Genomic DNA, 22,112 nt, shown 5'->3' on the forward strand with positions numbered 1-22,112 from the left:
CAAGTAATCTTTCTGTTTTTGGCTGTTGCTTTGACCGCAACATACAACTCATTCGTCTACGGTTTGACGAGTCTGCGTATTGTTGCAGTACTGCAATGCAACGCATGCGTACAAACGTGCACACAAAGAGATTTCGTTCCAGTAACCTTTCCTCCTTATTCAGGGGAGCTCAAAACGTACAAATCCGTCAAGATGTCTAGACTGACTTTTTCAGGGTCATAATATTTTGTAATAATACAAATATGAGAAACAAAAATGTTAAAGTCATTACCTTGACAGTCAGTAGTTTAAAAACATGAACAATTAAACCTCTTATACAAAGCACTCATAGAGTATAATCGACCTTCCATTTTTGGCCTGCTCTTGGCCTTTGCTTCATTCATTTCCTTGTGTCCTTGCGCATCATCAAGAGACGGCACTGTTCCTGAACCTCATTCCGCTGATCTTGAATGTCATTTCATCCGACTTGTCATGTGGATGTTAGTTACAATAATACGTCCCCCTTCTGCTGTCGGGATTTCGTACCTACAGATTAGCCATAAACATGAAGTCATTATGCAATACATTCGTCTGAGAGCTATCCGAAAGTCATTCGGCCGCTCAGGCGTAAAAGACAAAATCCTCTCATTAAAACGGGCGGACTCGACGGTTGCGAGCTCTTCACACTTAGCGACACTCTGACTGGGCCCAACATCGACCAGTCTAATTACGTACAGTCTGAAACAGAATGTTAACTAAGCAAGTGCCCCCCCCCCAAAAAAAAACTCAAAATGTCACATAAGTTCATTATTTTTACCGCAAAAGCCAGCCAAAGAGCTCCTTTTGGCATCAGTTCGCACGATTAGGTATATTTTTCTGATATACATGTCACTATCGTGGGCACACGGTACCGTAGTTGGTTGAGGCACTATGCTACAAGCCAGAATGTCGGGGGATCGTATCCCGATGAGGTGGATTTTTTTCAGTTGACCTAATCCTTCCGGCCGCACTACGGTCCTGGGGTCGGCTCAACCTCTAATTGAAATGAGTACCAGAAATATTCCTGGGGGGTACAGGGAGGCCGGTGCGTAACGCTGACAATCTCACCCTCATCTGTGAGCCGATTGTCTAGAAAATGTGGGAGCCTCAACATCTCACAACCCTATGGGCCTCCACGGCCTGTTACAGGGATAGTTCTACTTTTACTTACATGTCACTAACCCCCTCGCTACACAACAAATCACTGCAGGTCGCGGTGCAAAGGCCGAGAAGGCCCACCCCTCATACATACATTCATTCATTCATCCCCCTTGTTTCGAATATGTGATGTGAAATAATTACGTCAATACGAGCTGAGAGCTGTGGTCCGTATCCAGCCACGTGTCCAATATACATCGGGGCTTCAAACTGACCCCCATCCATCTGATACCAAGATTAGGTTAATCTATAAAGTAAATGTTGCATAACCATAAGCACACTTACTAGTTCCAGCTGCGGAATGGTGTGTGAGGAAATGAACAGTCGCAAAAGACTTTTATATCAGAGTACACTGTCTTCTCAGATGTAGCATTTTGTAGAAGTTCCCAGAGCACAGTAACCTTCATAGTAACCGCTGCGAGGACTTCAGATAGGCCACATTTCTAACAGTGGGATTGTCTAAGAGCATCCAGGAAATCTTTCGACCGTTCGGGCGAGAGGAACACAGGCTACTCGCGTCATTTCGCACTGAGCTGGATAGACTAACATATCGCTCAAAACACACACCCAGCTCACACACAATAGGTGATGCAAACACTCCATGTTGTTATGCACACATTTCTTGCACCTATGTAAAATGACACATTCACCCGTTGTAGTTCCTTGTAGGACATAGAGCAAACGGGAAACTCGAAAACCGACACTTTTCAATCCTGCTCCCCCATGCAAGGTGCCTGAGGCATTTCAGAGCGGAATTTTTCAAGCCAAAATCCGATTTCATCTCGTTTCTCTGCAGTGCAGTTAGAGGGAACAGGTGTTTCGGTACAGGCGCCCAAGCCTTTTTATATTCAATCCACTTGCAAATAAAGGCTTGACTAATATATATATATTTATATATATGTGTGTGTGTGTGTGACATGACGCCTGAAAGCCGGACGTGCGCAGTTAGAGAAGCACAACAAATACGTCTGTTGCTATGCAACGGCTAGGTAAACATTGTTTCTGTAGCAACGAATGAATACATGGATTATCGTTACAACGGATATGCAGATTACAATAGACAAACTGTTGTAGCGGATGTTTTCTATACGGTTCTCGCGAAGTCATGAAAGGAGAGGAATTTGCCAGACCGAGCAAGGAGTCATACTGGAGAGTCGTACCAAGAAGTAGAAGACTAGACAGCAGTGAGTGATTCGTTATATAGAAGGAGTTCAATGTGTGAACTGTTATAATTAACTCTAACTATAATTGGTTTCATTTTGCACTACAGCACTAGTGGGCCTAGGCCTACCTCCATGAATTTCTCCGTTCACTTCGGTTTTTCTAGATCTTACACATTCGGTAGGACTCCTTGGGCGGGTGATCAGCTCGTCGCAAGGCCTCTACCTGTACACAAACACAGAAAAACGCACACATACAAACTAAACATCCATGCCCTGAGTGGGGTTCGAACCCACGATCCCAGTTTCCAAGCGAGAGAAGACAGTACATGCCCTAACTATAATAGAGACGTCCAATAAATGCAATCATCAAATCGAGTACCCAAAATTATTAGTCACGCCTACCCCGTATACGTGACTATACACAAACACACACACATTTCTCGCAAGCCGCAGTTTGGCCAAGTCCAGTTCAAACAGTTACATACCGACTTCTTACGATGGAGGTCCGAAATTAGCCGCAGGTCGGCCCATGAAGGACATATGCACAAGCATCACCGTTTCTGATGTGCGAGGGTGAACCAAACCGCGGCTCTCAATCGGGGCTTGGACTTCAGCCGACACTTAATGCAGTAAATCTTGTCATGGTATAACGTCCACATGCGGGAAGAGATCCAAGGTCCAGGGGACAGAGAGAAGAGGAAATGGAGGGGGGAGGGAGCAGTGAGAGAGACTACAGCTTAAGGGAGGACAGATCATTTTCCTGCATTGAGGGTCCTGATGAAGGCAGGTTCGGGAGAGGGTAGAACGTCGTGGAAGCGAAAGTAAAATGTAAGAAACTTCAATGTGTTCTGAGTAGAGCAAAGAAGTGGAGCGGGGTTCTTTGCTACTGTCGGGCGACAGAGTGGGTACTCGTGGGTTGGCTTGACAGAGTCAGTCGAGCGGCAAACGTTGTCCGTCGTATTGGTGGAGATAAGCTGCTGGAAGATGCTTAATTCAAGAGAGTTTATTACACAGTAAATATATACAACTATTACAAGCCTGCTTAAGGCTTTAGCAGTGGCCGACTCTTAACTGACAGAGTACCGTCCTATAGACTAAATTTCGTAATCAGATTAGAGTGCGTTTTGGACGGTTTAGGTCAGGGTTCTTACAGCCCTGTCTGTAGGGTGGGGCCCTTGTGGAAGCTTCTTTGGAAGGTACAAATTTCATCATATAGGATATTTCTAGACCATTCTATTGTTATTTCATATGGTGGGTCTTCCTGGACCTTGGCTTGTTTTCTCGGACTTTAACTGATGTTTTCCAGTGGCTCTGTGAAGCAACATGACTATTCTTATTTGCTTCCCTCAGTACAAAACAAGTCTTGTTGTCCTCTGGCGGATAACATCGGTGAAAGTCGAGTTACAGTATGTGACAAACCTGTGCTGTTACATTTCATAATTATCATCAATATTATATTCGGATTTAATAAAATGTTACTTATGAACCGTAACCATTGTAATTATTCTATCCACCATATACCTGTTACATTAATAATATCCAATACATCACACCGTCATATACAACAATACGTTAGATCGGAATTTTGACGGTGACATTTGGAGGGATACTTTAGGGCAACATTTTGATAATAACATTGAAGGGCAGAGGCGGTTTGTTGCATTTGAAGCATACAGTGCAACGTGGAATTTCGGTACCAACTCAGAATTTTCTCTAGGATTGAGGAAAATCACGTAAAACCTTGATTCACCGGTCGCGGGACGTAAAACAAACTCCGTGGCCTGTAGTCCGCAAGCGAACTATACCGACCGAGCCACCGCCGCTTGTCGGCGAAGTTAGTGCCAACATTAGCGGATAGAGGGTGTTGCGTGGTCAGCGCAACGAATCCCCACGCCCGTTAATCTCGGTTTTCTAGACCAGAGGTCGCAGGACATTTAGGATATAAACTGACTTCTTCAAACAGTGAGGCATTTAATAATACGCGAAACCTAACGTTACGTCTCATCTGGCTGCTGCTTTATATGGAAACTTTTATTACATATTTGTATTAATAGAAACGCAGTCCGTTATGACAGTCCTTGGACTGCACTGGGAGAGCGAAACTTTCGACAGCCTGTAGTCAGGAGCGCAGTCCTACAAACGAAAGTGCCAAATTGGTCTGGGGGTGCGATTCCAGGCTGAAATGAATGACCCATTGCACGGAGCCGTTTTCGCTGTTGCTGACAGCTGTACGCGTTTCCATGCAGAGATGAAGAATAAGCAGCTCTCAAAATGCACATATCGACGTGATGGAGATAAAGTTTTCACCCAAAACAGAAGGACGGGAAATTAAAAATGAGTTGTAAGATTTGAGGCTTTCACGGCGGTGACTATGAAGAAAGCAGTCTTCTGGGATTTGGCACCGTGTATATACCACATATACACGGTGCCAAATCCCAGAAGACTGCTTTCTTCTTAAAAATTAGTTCTTTCATTTGCATTACATGCCGCCTTTAATAACAATTCTTTTAAAAATTTTCTTCCAAACATTTTCTGGAATATAATTTCATATTATCGAAGTGACATCGCTTCGTTTTAAAGGAAACAACAAAAGAAGTTTCACAAGCAAAGCTCTTGTTGTATGGCTTTGATGTTTTAAAACTGAAATTCGATTCTCATTGATGTAATAATTCAATTTGCTGTTGTTTTTTAACTCTATATATATCACAGTCCGTCAATAATGCAACAATTGTCCTTTTTTTCTGTTCTGTTTCTCTGTCATGTGACAGGGAAAAGACAGGTTATAACTTACGAATGGCTAATGCAACGGGAAGTATTACACAAAGCTTTATTCTTACAAAAGTCTATTTCACCAACACCGATCTTCATGCAATGGTATAGTCCTCGCTTCAACAAAATGCCGTATTTTTAACAAGACTGAGAATGCTGTATTCCACAATTGAGTACACAAAATTAGCAACGGTGTTCTTTGGAGTTCACTGAGTTTACTTAAAAATAAGGATAATGAAACATGAAGTAGTAAATCCTCCCATATAAAACTTGAATAGAATTTGTGGGTCGGTTTATGCCATACATAGAAAATCTATTTACGATCTTATGTAACTAGGTATTATTATTAATATGGCTGAAATTCGGCATTTCCAGACAGCTTTTAGGGAGTCTTATATATAGGATTTAGGTACAGTCTCTGAAGTGGTTTGTGGGATATGTGGAAAACGTAGCTCATAGATTTATCTAAACCAGGCTTTATCAATATGGCCGAAAGTCGGAATTGCAGCAAAACCTTTTAAGAAAGTTTTCCATGACAAAATATAAAGAAAATCTAGAGGTTTAGGTGCTTCTACTGGGTCACAAACGGACGGACAGACACGATCTCCACGATCTTCTTCTTCTTCTTCTTCTTCTTCTTCATCTGCTCGATTGTTACTTTCTAAAGAACACGTATAAAAGAGTCGATAAAAGTTTTATTACAAGACAACTGCCCCCTGGGATATGACGCCGTGTAGTCTGGTCGACAGGTAAGTCTACCAACGTCGTAATTCTTGGGCCGTTTTTCTTGCATTGCTACATAACCTGTTTAGATTACTGCCAATGTATAGTCACGATATGAACAAAATAGCAACAGAAATAAACATCCATTTAACAAAATTAAAAGGAACAAAGGCTTTGTCTGTCTGCAACTTCTTTCAACCCCGGGCATGAGAGAATTATAGTCTGTAAGATTCCTGACGAAATTCGTTCAGTAAGATAGATATATTTGCTTTCCTGCTACGTCATGAATCTGCACTGACGCCATTTTGAGTCTATATCTCTCCTTCCTCTGGCATTATATAAGTATACTAATTTGGGAACTGTTCTATCCTGTATCTCATTTATACGTTGTTTCCAGTTTAACTGATATTTGTTTACTTCGCGGTCGGCGCGTAAGGCTGACAACCTTACCGCCATCTGTGAGCCGATTGTCTAGAAAATGTGGGAACCTCAACATCTCGCAACCTTATGGGCCTTCACGGGCTGTTACAGGGATACCTTTACCCTACCTTACCCATGTTCGAGATGTATTTACTTATCCACAGCTTTGTATCGATTATAAAATATTCTTTACCCGTGTACGTCACAAGAGAAGTCTATAACTTGCCTCAACACGACCAACTGAAGACCTAAGACAATGGCCCCCAACAGATTCTCCTGATCCACGACTGAACCTCTAAGGCCCTTTTCACAATTCAAAATTAAATAATCTAACTCCACGGAGCAAAGCCCTTCTCGAGAAACTGTCAGTTGCTCAGCTACTCAAGAATTTCCAAATATTTTATGGAACCCGAAGGTTCTACACCATTTTAAAAATGGCCAGTCACTGGTCCCTATCCTGAGCCAGCTGAATCCAGTCCATACCATCCCATCATATTTCTTTAAGATCCCTTTTAATATTATCTTCCCACCTATGTCTAGATCTGCCTACTCCACACCCTCCCACAAAAATCTGACATACAAAACACTTAATGGGATAATTAACTGCAAATACACGTACAATGATTATAGTAGTTAACAGTACAACGATTGCAATCGTAATTACGATAATTACAGGTAATCGTAGGATAATTATCAAAGCAACACTGTGATGGTTTCATGGCGGTTAAGATAAATTAAAGAATAATTAAACTAAAATTCATAAAGGAGAATCTGCATGCCTGATTTGGATCGCGACCCACGGTTGGGAACTAATGTAGAACAAAGGCTTCTCAGACATTGTTGTTACGCTCTGTAATCTGATGACTGTCATAAATACTCGTACGTTTACAATTGTTGTGATGAAAAGAAGAAGGCGTGATGGCTTCACAATCGCAACACATTTCACATAATTTTTGTCATGAAGTCCTTGTACTTGTGATGGCTTCACTAGTGCGACACATTCCATATAATTGTCGTCATGAAGCCTTGATGGCTTCACTGGTGCGACACATTCCATATAACTACTATCTCTACGTCAAGATCGATATAAAATGCCAGCCGATTCATTTTGCATCTCAGTGAGCGCAGTGAAGAACTCAAGGTAATTTCGATCCATTTTCGGGGAACCATAATTGTTTGTTTGTTTGTTATTCTTTTCGTTTGTTTTACTATATTTTGTACAGAGATTTCAATCTGTTCTCTTATATATTTAACTGTTGCTTATTCATATGGATTTGCTGTCCTAAGAGCATTAGGTCCGTACTCTAGAGAAGTTATTTAACTTAGTTCATTTTTATCATATTTAACGACGCTGTTTCAACTCCAGAAATTATACAGCGTTGATAATGAGAGGTAAGTAAGTAACAAAATAATCGTAGCTTTCTGAAAGCTTTCCTCTGAAGAGACTGAGGGAAGTAACGAGTGTCAGTAAATCAGTTGATTTCGAATTATTTATGGTTTCTTTAACGACGGTGTACCGAGACAAGTGCTTGAAGCGATAACGCTTATGATTTGTGTTTCGAATGTGCGGGGTTCGAATCGTGGCTCGGACACCGATAATCCTGACTGAGGTTCTCAGTGGTTTTCCTCAGTCTTTCCAGGCAAATACCGGGAGAGTACCTCAAATTAAGCCAGGGTTGCTTCCTTCCAAATCCTTTCAAATTCGTCACCGACTAATCATCCTAACATTCGACACTATGTAGACTGAGCTAGTCATAGCATCTTTAAGCAAGGCACAAATGAGTGTATTGAGGATGCTGGAAGGAGCTGAACCTATAGGCCTGTTGCGTCGAGTGTCCGTGGCTTCAGAAGCGCGTCAGTTTCTAAGGCTATCTGAGCCTGTTTAGATAGGGCGTCGCGCCGGTGTCCTTTGTGAGCCGCGACGCTGCCCTGGAGCGTGTATTAAGGACAGTGAAGTCAGTTAATAAGAACGGTATAAAGGTGTTATTAGACGAGACGGAAGTTCACCCTTCTACCATGTAACGATGGTACTTACATTAAAATTGTACGGTGTCACAACCCATAAGACTGCAATATTAATTTGTTTATTATTTTCAAAGGGACCAAATATTATTTTCACGAACATAGAAGGATTTTTTTAGAGTGTATTTTCATTAAAGGCTTTACATACAAAGAATATATGTAAGAATTATACTGTCAGGCCTAAACAGTTCTGGTTCTGCGTCATCATCAGATAGTGACATCAATTTTTACGTCATTATTAGAAAGATACCAGAAACTGAACAGTATAATCCTCTAGATTGTAACGTCGCTACTTCGGAGAGAACCTGACGCGTCAGAGAAAATTACTGCTCCTGTCTTCAGGGTGGAAGAGTAAGCCACGCAATAATCAAGCATACGCAGTCGGCAAACTTGCCTTAGCTTGTAAGATTTGAGGCTTTCACGGCGGTGACTATGAAGAAAGCAGTCTTCTGGGATTTGGCACCGTGTATATGTGGTGTTAACCGACGTTTCGGAGGAACGTATCGCCTCCATCTTCAGGGTAGAAGAAAAAATATAAGAAATCTGCAAGCGAAGAGACCGTGAGAACCGGTAACGCTTGCAGATTGCTTATATATTTTCTTCTACCCTGAAGATGGAGGCGATACGTTCCTCCGAAACGTCGGTTAACACCACATATACACACAGTGCCAAATCCCAGAAGACTGCTTTCTTCATTGCCTTAGCTTACTCTTTGGTACTGAAGATGGAGACGACATATTCCTCTGAAACGTCAGGCTGTCCTTAAGCTACACGGCGTTACAACCCTGAAGACCGCATGCTTCATAGTTATCTCTATCTTGTATCTGAGACACAAGACGGGAACCAAACCCGCCATACCGGAGACCTTGCTGAACAAACCGGACTTCTTTCGGTGACGTGGTCGACTCAAAGTATGATGTACTCTTGAAGATGTTGTGTAATTTCCGACCTCCCTGTTATTAGATGTTGAAATGTCTGCCTCTTAAGTATGTAAATTTCAGGAGTTGTGTCGCGCAATCGCGCGTTTAGAAGTACGAAACTGTGAAGTGCCCGAGATGGGTCTCTTGCTGTTTCTTTCAACAAGGAACGTGAGGCGCACCGTCCCGGGACGTTTGCTTCTGGACTGCATCCCTCGTTAAAGGGCGACCAGTGAATTGGAAAGGATGTGAAAGAAAGCGGTCGCAACTTATTTTGAAGTACTGTCTCGTGATTAGCTTGGAGGGACTGAGGAACATCACGTAACTCTGCAGTCAGGTCAGCAGATACCAAGGCCGAAATATGAAGCAAATACCTCCGGAATACAAGGTTTGGATGTCAGCGTTTAGCCACCTTCACCGGATATATTCACTGAATACAGTGAGTAAATTGGAATGTTCTTGAGGGTAAAGGGCGGCCGGCGCGTAAGGCTGACAACCTTGCCGCCATCGATGAGCCGATTGTCTAGAAAATGTGGGACCCTCAACGTCTCACAACCCTTTGGGCCTCCACGGCCTGTTACAGGAATATCTATACTTTTTTTTACAGTGAGTAAATCGACCGGAACTTGAAACTGATTACACATTCCCGTCTTGTCCTGAGGTAGAACAACACGGTGCGTTACGCACATACCATAATGACTTGGTGCTTGGACACAGCTTGCCTTGCCTTCTCCTCTAGGAGGTACAGCTACGTAGCTATTTCCGTACCAGTGTCACGATTATTTAGATTACAATTCAAATTTTAAACTTCCAGTTTCATAAAATGCAATTTTCTCAGTCCACAACGTGGCTGCCCGGAAGTCTACGCTCCCTGCAGAAACGTAACAGCAGTAGCAGTTAAGGGCGGTATCGCACTAGGTTGCCATGGCAGCGACACCAACAGCGATGCCATGGCGTCCAGCTGCCAGATGGCCGGGACTGAATTTCAATAATAAATCTTTCGCTGTCGAAATTGGACATGTTTGAAGGAAATATAAATACACACAAGCACATATACACGCACGGACGTCAATGGACTGGCCTCACACTGTCGTGTGATGTTGATTTGGCCTTTGCCTTCGTGGCAGCGATGCCAGCAGCATTATCACTTGGCATCTTGGTTGGCAGCGCTGCCAGGCAGATGCCAGGTGCGATATATGACTACTAATTTTTTTTATTGCTAGTGGAGTGGGACTAAGTCCCTTGTACTGCGGCCACTTCTGGCCTATTGTACCAGCCCCAGATGATAGGTGAGGGTGATTGTGGAGCAATTGGTGGAACGAAACCGAAGTACTCGGAGAAAACCTGCCCCAGCGTCACTTCGTCCACCACAAATCCCACTTGACCAGACCCGGGATCGAACCCGGGCCGCCGCTGTGTGAAGCCAGCGACTAACCGCTTGAGCTATAGCACGGCCCTGACTACTAAATTAATACACCGAGTTTGGCCGAGATGCTGGCAGCTGCGCCATGGCCTCCTGTTGGCAGCCTAGTGCGATACCGCCCTAAGAGACTACTGCTGGGGCTCCTGCCAATTTGAAACTCGTGTGAGGGTACGTCGTACCTACACTTCAGTCGGTATAGCAACGGACTATGGCCAGAGTTCGATTCCAGTAGGGGCAAGAGACTTTCCCCTGCTTCGCAGTGTCCAGACCAACTCTGCCTACAAGGGGTGATCCTTCATATCAACAATTATTCCCAGGTTAATACCCCCTCATCATTAAAAATGTAGCATTTTATGAAATGTTACAAAAACGGCCTCGAACTCTTGCCAGGGTGTTGCTTTCAGACTTCCTGAGGAATGGAAAATGGCCAGCTGGAGCGCAGATTAAATTCGGGGAACGGCGCCACTAGTCGGCCCGCATTTGGACATATGAACACAGAGCTGTAATGCTGCCTCTTGTTCAGCAGAGTTTGAAGGTGTTCGTGACGAAAAAATGAGATGACAAATGCATACAGAATTTTATTTGCAGAACCTGAAGGGAAGATATTACTTGGAAGACCAGAGGATGGAAGAAAGATAATGTTGAAATGAATCTTAGAGAAATAATGTGTGAAGATTTGAAGCAGATTAATTCGGTTAGGACAGGAGCCGTTTGTAGACTTGTGTGAACACGGTAATGATACTGAGGGGTCCACGAAAGGCAATAAAGGTCTTCACCAGCTGAGCAACAATCAACTGCTGAAGGACACTGGTCCGTAATTCTCATTCATTTGTAATTAATTTAACGATGTTGTATTTAATTCATACTACATAGAGTTGAATGTTTGGATGATAATAATGCTTGGGACGACTGTGTAAGGAAGGTGGTGGCCAGTTTAAGACACTAACGAGGCGTTTTCCTAAAACGACTTAGAAAAGCCACGAAAAACCTCAGTCAGGATAGTCGGTGCGCCGGCTGACTTTCGAACCTGGCACATACAGAATACAAATCAGAAACGTTACTGCCAAGCCAACTTACTTGGCACCTCCATCAAATTATTGCAGCTACAGTAACAACAATAAATTTTTCAATTAGAATAAAAGTGTAACATGTACCGAATTTTGAAAGTAAAATGGCGAACTGATACTTTACAACCGCTGGTTGTCTTGTAAGTCATTTTATGACCCTGTATCGGTTGTAGAAGTTATATGAAATGCGAGAGAGTCTGGTAGGGCTTTCCAAAGTGGTCGTCGCTATTTCAAGACATCATCATGATGCAGGAACTGAGGTTCTCACAGCGGTGATTATGAATAGTTTTATCTCCTGAGACATAATGCCGCGTAGTCCACTGAAAATCAACCGACGTTTAGGAGGAACACGTTCTCTTCCATCTTCACGGTTGAAGAATAAGCCAAGCAAGTAACCAGCGTGAAGCATGGCATTTGCCTGGAGGAAGTGAGAAAAACAAAGACGATTCTTGAACAGCATAGCAAATATGTGACTTGAGAACTTACATAGGATTGATTTTTACCTTGTTGGCCCGTATGGGGCGCATACAAAATGTGCTGATGATTCAGCAAGCCTGATGGTGTATAATGTTAGGAATTGAGTACGATAGTTACAGTTAACAGATCACAGGAGATGTTAAAAATGCTGTCCCTCTACATCTTTCGAAATTAATTGTTGCGCTAAAAACACATACACAAGAATCCTTCCTGCACTTACAGCACACCAGACACCAACTTTCACTAGATGGAGCAGGACCTCGTGGGTCACATGCGGATTCTATGAACTCCAGTAGCGATTATTTTGCGTATTTGTATCCCCCTTGTGATCTAGTTGTCAGAGTTCCTGCCTACAGATCCAGAGGTCCGGGTTCGATTCCCGGCGCTACCAGATTTTCTGAGAAGTAGTGGGTCTGGAATGGGTCCACTCAGCCTCGTGAGGATAAGGCGGTTTTACTGACTCAGCACTTCAATAAATGTTTGTTACACTCAGGGACTCTCTTCTTCTTTAACTACTCAAACTGACGATCCTAGCCTTTAAAGTCAGATTATGTTATGGTGATAACGAACATAAAGGCTCCTGGAATTTCATGTCTGCAGGAAGCTGTCCGCCTGTCCGGGAGATGACTGCATCTCGTGGGTAACGTCGAGCCATGGCTGGTCTACTGCGTCTTGTTCTTCTAGCGATGCACTTCACAGCTCTGCAGTTGCAGAGGGTGGAGTACAACCCTGACACGCATCTCTCGACAGTAAGCACACGACATCGCTTAGAACCTGCAGCTGTAAATAGAGGCCTCTGTGACGGGTAACAAGGCTGCAAGTTGAAATTCAGACCCAGAACAAAGTGGGGTAGGGTGACATGGGTCCACTTGGTACGCCTCTGTACGAGCCCCGCATAGTGAGCACCATCTTCTGGGATATGACGCCATGTAGTACGGTAGATTTCCGGTCTAGAAAACCGAGATTACCGGCTGTGGGAATCCGTTGTGCTGACCACGCGACACCCTCTATCCGCAAAAGTTGACATTAACTTCGCCGACAAGCGGCAGTCGCTCGGTCGGTATAGTTCGCTTATGAACTAACGGCCACGGAGGAAGTATGGAAGATTCTCACAGACGTTACGGAGGAACGTATTATTTCCACTTCAAGGTCGAAGAGTAAGCATAAATTATTTCTGCGTCTTAGTAAACTAGTCTTAAGAGGCTTATACGTAAGTCCGAAAGCGAATTTTCTAGGTGTCTCCCTTAGGAAAACTGATTTCCCGGCTCCTCCCTGGGAAAAGAAAAAAACATACCGCCGGGATCCATGGCACACAAACATCCTCACGCGAAAGCCTGTAAGACAGCAAGTCAGACGCTGGATCCTGGGGTCGAGATTGACCGCACGCACGCTTGTCGTGTTTCAGCCGCAGCTGATCACCAAGTATGGCTACAGTGCGGAGACTCACACAGTGCTGACTGCTGACGGCTACTTCCTCACCCTGCACCGCATCCCCCGCGGTCGCGACGGTGAGGCGCCCTACAAAGGATGTGTCATTGTGCAGCACGGCGTCCTGAGCAGCTCGGCAGACTGGGTCATCACCGGGCCGGACAAGGCTCTCGGTATGCCAACAGCGGGGTCCTGACTTTCCCATCACTGTTCTGTTCACTTCCTGTTGCATGGCTTCGGCTATCGGGAGCACATGGCCTAGAATGTTAGAGATTTTCTAATATTTCGCCAACCACTTAAGTTGCTGTCTTCAAGAAAATGTCTTGGGGGAAGGATGGAAGCTCATATAAATGTAGATCTCATAGAAGGCAAAGTACCCGAAAGGGGGCAACTGCAGTGTTGACCGAAATTATGGAAAACCTTTAACATTTCACCCGGCGATTCCCGAATGCTGAAGTAGTGCATTGCATTTCACTCCCGAAAGCCTCAGGACAAAAGTTCCTCTTTACGATTTGAGGTTTTCGCGGTGGTAACTATGAAGAATGCCGTCTTCTGGGATGTGGCACCGTGCAGATCTTGTGTGAACCGACGTTTTGGAGGAACTTATCCCCTCCATCTTCAGGGTAGAAAAATCCGCGAGCGAGGAGCCAGCTTGACCAGGTGGTGGAAAATTCATACATATTTAGAGAAGACTTCATTCATAGGTTGCCTACACACGGTATGACATGACTTGGTTGGCAAAGCAAATAGACTTTACCTATGACTTCTTACGGCAGGTCCTCTCAGAGTGCCATGTTGTTTGTTGACTTGCCACTGCACAACACTTGTTTCAGGTTATGTACTGGCAGATGCGGGTTACGACGTGTGGCTGGGGAATGCACGGGGCAACACCTATTCCAGGAGGCATGCCAAATTCACTAGCAAGGGGAAAAAATTCTGGGACTTCAGGTAAGCAGATGTAAACATAAGTAGAATGTGTGAAGGTAAGCAGAGGGTGTAAAGGTCTATAAGTAAGCAGAAGGTGTAGGTATGCAGGCATAAACATTACCAGAGAATGTATAGGTAGGCAGAAGGTGAAAAGGTAAGCAGGTGTAAAGGTAATCAGAGAGTGTATAGGCAGGCAGAAGGTGTATTAGATAAGCAGAATATGTAGACGGATACACATAAAGCCACAATAAGTAAAAGGCCCTAGAAGAGGAGGAACGTTTGTGTGGAACACACAGATGTTGTGAACACTTGTGTGGAAATGGCATGTTAGGGGGTGGTTAGCGTGCCAAGAGAGCTAGGGTAAAGATGAAGTTGTCCATGTCCTTAATTAATTAAGCACTATGCCATGAAGATGTACTGGAGCATGGAGATACTTCCTCCATTCTTGACCTTGGCAATAGATGGAGGTGAGTGGTCAGCTTCACACCTCCACTTCACCTCCAGGTACTCATTTAATAGGAGGGTAGGTGGGCCCTAGAGCCAGTCTGGACGCTATGAAGTAGAGAACAATCTCTCGTCCCTATCGGGAATCGAAGCCGGCAGTCCATGCCGTAGCTATACCGACCGAGCAATCGCGACTCTTAAGGGGGCCAGAGGGGATAACAAAAAAGATGAATGCAGAATGGTATTGATGGCACACAAGAATATTAGAAGGAATAATGAGAAAATGGAAGAATTCATACATCCCAGTAGGGTATGCATCCATGTAATTAGATGGCCACTTCCAGAGGGAAAATCTGCTGCATATCGCCATTTACCAATCACTTCTACCTTCCAGCAAGATCAAGAATACTTGGAGCCTTTCATTTAAGACTCCTGTATCCCTTGGGGGGGGGGGTAGGTTCACATTTATATCTTAACACTCTCACAGCAGGCAGGATCTCACAAAGCAAACTACTCGCAGTCTCCCATTTAATACCGTTTGTCTGTGCATTGCAGTTGGCATGAAATGGGGGTCTATGACTTGCCTGCAGTGGTGGACTACATTCTGAACAAGACGGGTGAGAACAAGCTGTACTATATTGGCCACTCCATGGGCACCACAATGTTCTACGTCCTCCTGTCAGAGCGGCCACAGTACAACAGCAAGTTCCGCGCCATGTTCAGCCTTGCTCCTGTGGCCTTCACATCACATATAACAAATCCATTGCGGGACTTCGTCCTGGCTGGAGGATTCGACGCAGTCTATGTATGTCATGACAGTATCAAATAATGAAGAGAAGGCGAGGCAAAACAGGTCCACCTTGACCATTTTCCTGTTCATTTAATGGCAAACTGAGGTTCCATATAATGATTGAAATTTCTTGAGTAGTTAAGCAACTACTAGCTACCTACTTTATCTTGATTATTGCTTGGGTTACTCATAGAGCTTGAAGATTGAGGCGAAATGTTGGTTGGCTTTCATAAGTCTACACTGTGTTATGTTTCAGAAGACACAACTCTTCAGTTAACATGGTCTCAGTTACAATTAATGTAGAGACGTTATCTACAGGTATTAAACCGCTACCCCCACATAATTTGCAGCATGTGAATACAGGGATGTATGAGATTATTTGTGTATGCTGATAGCAACGACAGTCAAATATGTTTCATGTGACCCATCAACCAAACAACTGGCTGACTGATTAGCAAGAAACGAAGGAGGCACTAGCTGGGTCTCCACTAAGCTGCCCATATCAGACAAATAATGTAATTATCTTTTGTGTTTCATAGAGAACCATGAGGAATATTGGCATGTTCAGCATCCTGCCAAATTCAGATGTTTCTATCGAGATTGGCCGCCAATTATGCAGGGACACAGCCTTCGCCAACACCATCTGTGGGAACATCCTGCTCGCATTTGGTGGGTTCGGCAGTGCACAGCTAAACACGGTAAGTTCTGAGGTTCATCAACTCTTGGACTCCTTTTCGATGACCGTCCGTGGCACGTCTTAGTAACCACTGACTTTAATGGAGCTTTTCCACACAGCAACACTACTGATTAGTGGTTTGCTAAGACATGCCATTTCCCTCATGCAAAGGGAGCCTTATGGTTGCTACCTGTATATACAGTGACAGAGTATGAAGCAGTTTCCGCGGGCAATTATTTTACGATGTTGCCATTATCTCAGACTGTTTAGTGTTGAATGGTTGGGTGATTGGTCAATAATGAATTGAAAGGAATTTCAAAGTTTGCTGTAGTGGCCTGAGAGATATACCCATTTGCCTGGAGGGACTGAGGACAACCGTGTAAAATCTTGGCCAGGATAGCCTATGTTGATGCCGGGTTTGGAACCAAGCACCTTATGAATAAAAGTCTAGACTGAAGTTACACCAACCTGCTTGGTGTATGTAATCACTGTAAAGGTAAAGGTATATTTGGCCCTCCCTGTGCTTAATGAATTAAGCAAGATACGACGGAGAATATAAAGGAGTGGAGGTATAGCTCTGCCATTCTTAACCTATGCACTAGATTGCGGTAAGTGGTCAGCTTCATGTCCTGGCCACTTTACCCAAGATACCCATTACACAGATGGCTGGGTGGGCCACAGAACAGGTCTGGACAATGCGGAAAAGAGAAAAACCTCTTGCCTCTCCCAGGAATCGAACCCCAGCCATCAGCCCATCACTATACCCGATCCCATGTAAACATTTTTGTGATAAAATTAAAGCACAGTTGTACCTCGACCTAAGACTTCCAAAATTACAATCCCATTATGTTAACACCTATTACACTTATGCTTCAGATTTCAACTCAAAACCTGAACTCAAAACTCTCCCATAACCACAGTTCTCCTGTCTGAATTCGACATGGTGCTGGGGATGGTGGATCTTCATAAAGTGTATGTATTTGTTTATAATATTTCTAAACGTTCTGCCAGCTCGAATCATAACTCTCAACGACCCATAACAAAATATTAATATATTTATTTTTAACTATTTAAATGTGTAATACTACATTACTTAATGTCCATGTATTTATTTTAAAATATAAAAATAGAATTATAACATAAAATGGGTTAAAATATTGCAAAATGAGACTAAGCCTGGAGTTCTAGAAACATAACTCTTTTATGTCCCACGTTATATACTTGGACTTCATGACTCACTTTCAGGAAAGCATCAAGTTGTAAGTCCAAGGTACGAATGTATATAAAATTCAAAGGTCCCTTTTGTGTGTGCTGCTGTGCAAGAAAATTATAGCTGACTGCAGTGTGTCCATCTCCGCTACAGGCAGTTCAAACCTTAGATTATCACAGGAGATTAAGAAGGACCTTACTTATACTTTTCTTAGTAACTGTCTTATTGCAGTCTGTAATACCAACCATCCTGGGCCACACTCCTGCCGGAGCTTCAGTCAAAACATTTCTGCACTATGCGCAGTTGATTAAGTCAGGTAAGTAACCACAGTGGAGCTGCAGTTACAGAACCAAAAGGGTTCTCACAGAGGTCATCCTATGGCAGCAAGCCATCTCAACCAATTTCCATGAAATCGAATTCTATTGGACACTCTGGTAGCACGTCCTGAAAGCTCAACACAACCAATAAGCAATCCTGGGCATCGTTCATGATTCTGGGAAAGCTCTGTCAAAGTTCCATGTGCACCAACCATTTCTGTCATCCGTCTTTATGTTATCTCATTTTAGATCTAACAAGTGACACTTCTCAAAAATTTGTCCACCAAAAATACTGCATAAATTCCTAATCTTCCCCATCCAAAGTGTATGTCGAGCCCACAGAACGTTCCTACATTTCACTACCTCAGAACCACCTGATCTGTATGACTCACACAGTTCTTTATGTAAACTGCTCGCTCATTCCATAGAGTCAAATGCATCATTGGTCATTTCATTCCCAAATTTATAATGACACAAATAAAATCCTTTTATTAATCACAGTACTGAATATAGCATACTGAATGGGCAAAAGTTAGTTATCTCTAAACTCATTCATTATATAATTAAACTACAGAAAACCTCCCTAATTTGGACTTACATGGCAAAATGGTAGCCCGCATTGGCGGATAGTCCCAGTTATAGAACACAACTATATGCAGATATTTTCAAGCCACAGTTATTTTTAAAAACAGAAAATGAAACTGTTTTCAATACAACCTAGGTACTACATGTGTTGATGGGAAGTGGGGCATGTATCATCATATTTTCGTTTATGAAACGTCCCAGTTCTCCAAAAATCCAAAGGAGGTTTGAACTATACTGGATAAGAGTTAGTCAAGGTTACAGTTAACGATTTGAAGCAGTAAGTTTGTGAAAACAATGGTAAATACTTAGTTATAAGGTTAGGGTTCTGGGGTAATGCAAAGTTCCACCTAATTTATATAAATAGTTTTACTGATGAAATAATGTTTCATACTTGCTAAAATGAATCTTGTCTAATATCTAAAAAACTAAAATACGTGTTTCCTTGCTGGACCTGTGACTTCATGCCCCATCATAAAGAGAGGTTCTGCCAGTTTGATTTCGGACCATACGAGAACAGCCGACTCTATGGCAAAGAGACTCCCCCCGCCTACAAACTGGACAATTTGAAGGCGCCCATTTCTCTGCACTACAGTGACCATGACTCCCTTTCTTCCCATACGGTAAGTGTGCCTTAAATTGGACTGTACTTTGAAAAGTTATCGTGTTATAATTCTTACTCTGCTGTGTGTGCATGAATGTGAACAGAAGTGAGAGAAGGAACCCAGACATCTGGCCCTTTCTGCATATTTTTAAAAAAAAAAGCTGAAAAAATAAGCATGCATACAAAATATTAATACAGAGTAGCGCAAAATAAGTATACTCATAATAATCTGCAAACTAATAGTACAGGTTCAGTCCGGCTACACTATTACACCTTGACAGTCTCCATCTTCTTTGCAGTAAGCTAACAAACCCCGCCTCTAGAGGTTTTCCTGTACGTTTTCTTTATGGAAAAGCCCTTGTTAGAGTCATTCTGCAGTGCAAACAAAACCTCGTGATTTATGTTCTTGAGAGGTGTGATGTGTGATTGTAACTTCCATGTATGTTGCCACTCTCTTGCAGTGGTGCAGTTTGTCTGGCTTGTGGATTATTTTACAGGGCTTTTAGTATCTAAAGCGTGTAACATCGTATGGTAGAATGACGGAAATGGTTTGAAAGGAAACCGAAAAAACACAGTAAAGGTAATTTTGTCTCTGTACTTAATTAATTATACACTGCACCATGATGATGTATGGGGGAGTGAATTTATGGATCCATGCGGTCTTAAAGTTGTCACTAGTGGAGATGAGCGGTCAGCTTGACATACCAGCTGCCTTGCCCTGGTATACATTACAGCCAGGATAGCGTAGTCAGTATAGTGACTAGCTATGGGCTTGGCGGCTGAGGGGTAGGAGTTCAAGTCCCAGTAGGGGCAAGTTATCTCTCCTCTCCATGTCCTCCAGACCAGTTCTGGGGCTCTTCTGGTCTCCTACGTAATGGGCATTGGGAGTAAAGCAGCTGGGGTGCAGGGGCGGCCCATGTATAGGCACTGCGGAACTGCAGCACCCCCAATTTCCACATGATATTATCGATAACATTTATATAATGAGTACTTTTTTCTTTAATTCTTTCTTTATACTTGTACAATACAATATATAATCCTTAAGCTTAATGTCAGTAGCCAAATCTCTGTATGGAACTGTGCGCTTCTGGAGCAGCACCCCCACTAATTTTAGCTATGAGCCGCCACTGTTGGGGTGTGAAGCTGACCACTCACCTCCAACTAATGCCAATGTCAAGAATACATGGATCTATATATCCATTCCTCCATATGTCTTCATGGCATAATGCTTAACAAGTTAAGCATGGGGTCAACTTTACTTTCATACATTAGATAGAGGCCCAGGTAGGTTCCAGATCTGCGGAAAAGAAAAATCTATTCTCTCTCCTGGCAATCCAACCTGAATCCCTACATTGTTCAGGTCAGTCCCAGATCTGTGGAGAAGAGAATATCTACTGCCCCTCCCAGCAATCGAACCTGAATCCCTAGGTTGTTCAGGTCATGGCCGGTCGCAATACAGACTGATCTACCCTGGTTCCTGAAAAGACTGAGGATGACCATGAAAATCTCAGTGAGGATTGCCAATGTCTCAGACAAGATTTGAATGAAGTACATCCCAAACAGAACTCCAGACCAACCTGTTTGGTGAAGTATTCCCACTGGAGTGTTCTAGATTTGGATAACAAATATAAGGGACCTACACCATACACTGAAATGGAGGAAGAGGTATTGAGTTGCAAATGGCTCTGGAACCATTTCATTGAGGCAGCGCTTTCTGTTTGCAGGATATCATGAAGTTATTCAAACAACTCCCAAATCCTGTTGGCGCCTTCAGGGTGCCACTAAAGCAATTTAACCACCTGGACTTCTTGTGGGGGAAGGATGCTAAGACCTTGGTTTATGACCACATTCTTGAACTTATGAGCAAATACTGACAAAGCGAATTTGGTTCTGGTTGAGCAGTTCTACAGAATGCATATGGGTAATGGGAACAGCAATCAACTGGCAGGAACCACAAAGCCATTCTGGGGTTGTCACCCTCAATGTTGTGACACAGACTTTCTGTACAACTTAACACAGGTTGAATTTGGAAAACTGACAGATTCTGAAAAACTGCCTACACAACTGTTGGGTTAACAAATGAGCTCAAGAATTTTATATCTTAACAAAGAAAAAAAATGAGGTTATCACAGCTGTGACTATGAAAAGTACTATCTTCTGGGATGTGATGCTATGCAGACAAGTATAAGTTCACCAATGTTACGGAAGAACATATTACCTCAATCTTTGGGGTTGAAAAGTATGCCGATATGGAAGTGAGTGAGAAACAAACAGCAAGCAGATTGCTGCTTTCTAGCTTGGCTTACATATTTTAGATTTTTCTTTGAGCCTGAAGATGGAAGCAGCATATTCCTCTGAAAGATCAAACTTCCCCCTTTCAATATGACGTCACATCCCAGAAGACAATAAACCCTTATTATTATGCAGTAGTGGGAGGGGGGGACAGTGTGCATTATCACCTATGTCCACTATAACCGTGGAATTCATGGAATTACACCTCAGGATATATAGCCAATATACACACTAAACACAGAAACACAGTGTGATTACATAAAGGTTTTTACACTGGAGTTCTTTCTAACCACAAAACCAAAAATCCTCTTGAGTTGAAGCTGCTAATGCATAGTCTCTTGCCCTGTCAGATACTGTCCATTACATCTGGGTCTGTGATAAGGAGGGTTTACTGCACTTTTAATACATTATACTTCACATAACTGAACAACAAATCAGTTTATTGAAATAAAAAATGATGTTACATAGAAACATGTGACTCACCAAATTACTTTAAAATTGTCATCTGCGTTAACACATAAATGAAACTGGTTGAAAATCGCCAGCAACTCTAAAACTGTCCACTACAAGTGTTGCAGCGAAGTGCTGGACTTCACTTAAGGCATCTCATTTTGTGGTTATAACAAAAAATCTCCGAAGTCAAGCTGGGTTTAAGATCCTGACAACTGCTACTTCCTGGACTACT

The 22,112-nt window shown here is 43.0% G+C and overlaps 1 protein-coding gene across 2 annotated transcripts; it reads left to right on the forward strand.

Annotated features, from left to right (window-relative positions):
• The first annotated feature begins 7,342 nt into the window (after positions 1 to 7,342).
• Positions 7,343 to 21,898, forward strand: LOC111871072 (lipase 3). Of its 2 annotated transcripts, none has more exons than XM_023863849.2 (9): positions 7,343 to 7,392; positions 12,758 to 12,906; positions 13,563 to 13,758; positions 14,419 to 14,533; positions 15,512 to 15,761; positions 16,286 to 16,444; positions 17,864 to 17,948; positions 19,012 to 19,154; positions 20,860 to 21,898. In XM_023863849.2, the coding sequence occupies exons 2-9, from the start codon at positions 12,811 to 12,813 to the stop codon at positions 21,007 to 21,009; spliced, it is 1,194 nt and encodes a 397-aa protein (XP_023719617.1). In that variant the 5' UTR covers positions 7,343 to 7,392; positions 12,758 to 12,810; the 3' UTR covers positions 21,010 to 21,898. The 2 variants fall into 2 exon arrangements, with proteins under 2 accessions (XP_023719617.1, XP_023719616.1); XM_023863848.2 differs by lacking the exon at positions 7,343 to 7,392 and adding an exon at positions 7,459 to 7,643.
• Positions 21,899 to 22,112: the final 214 nt, after the last annotated feature.

Source organism: Cryptotermes secundus, unplaced genomic scaffold (assembly GCF_002891405.2).
Source record: "Cryptotermes secundus unplaced genomic scaffold, Csec_1.0 scaffold73, whole genome shotgun sequence".
NCBI classification, from domain to species: Eukaryota; Metazoa; Arthropoda; class Insecta; order Blattodea; family Kalotermitidae; genus Cryptotermes; species Cryptotermes secundus.

Excerpts from the sequence above, each read along its gene's own strand:
- LOC111871072 (XM_023863849.2), top strand. The coding sequence starts at position 12,811 with ATGGCTGGTCTACTGCGTCTTGTTCTTCTAGCGATGCACTTCACAGCT. Across the intron at positions 13,759-14,418 it reads CGGGCCGGACAAGGCTCTCG|GTTATGTACTGGCAGATGCG; the intron begins GTATGCCAACAG and ends CACTTGTTTCAG. Across the intron at positions 14,534-15,511 it reads AAAAAATTCTGGGACTTCAG|TTGGCATGAAATGGGGGTCT; the intron begins GTAAGCAGATGT and ends TGTGCATTGCAG.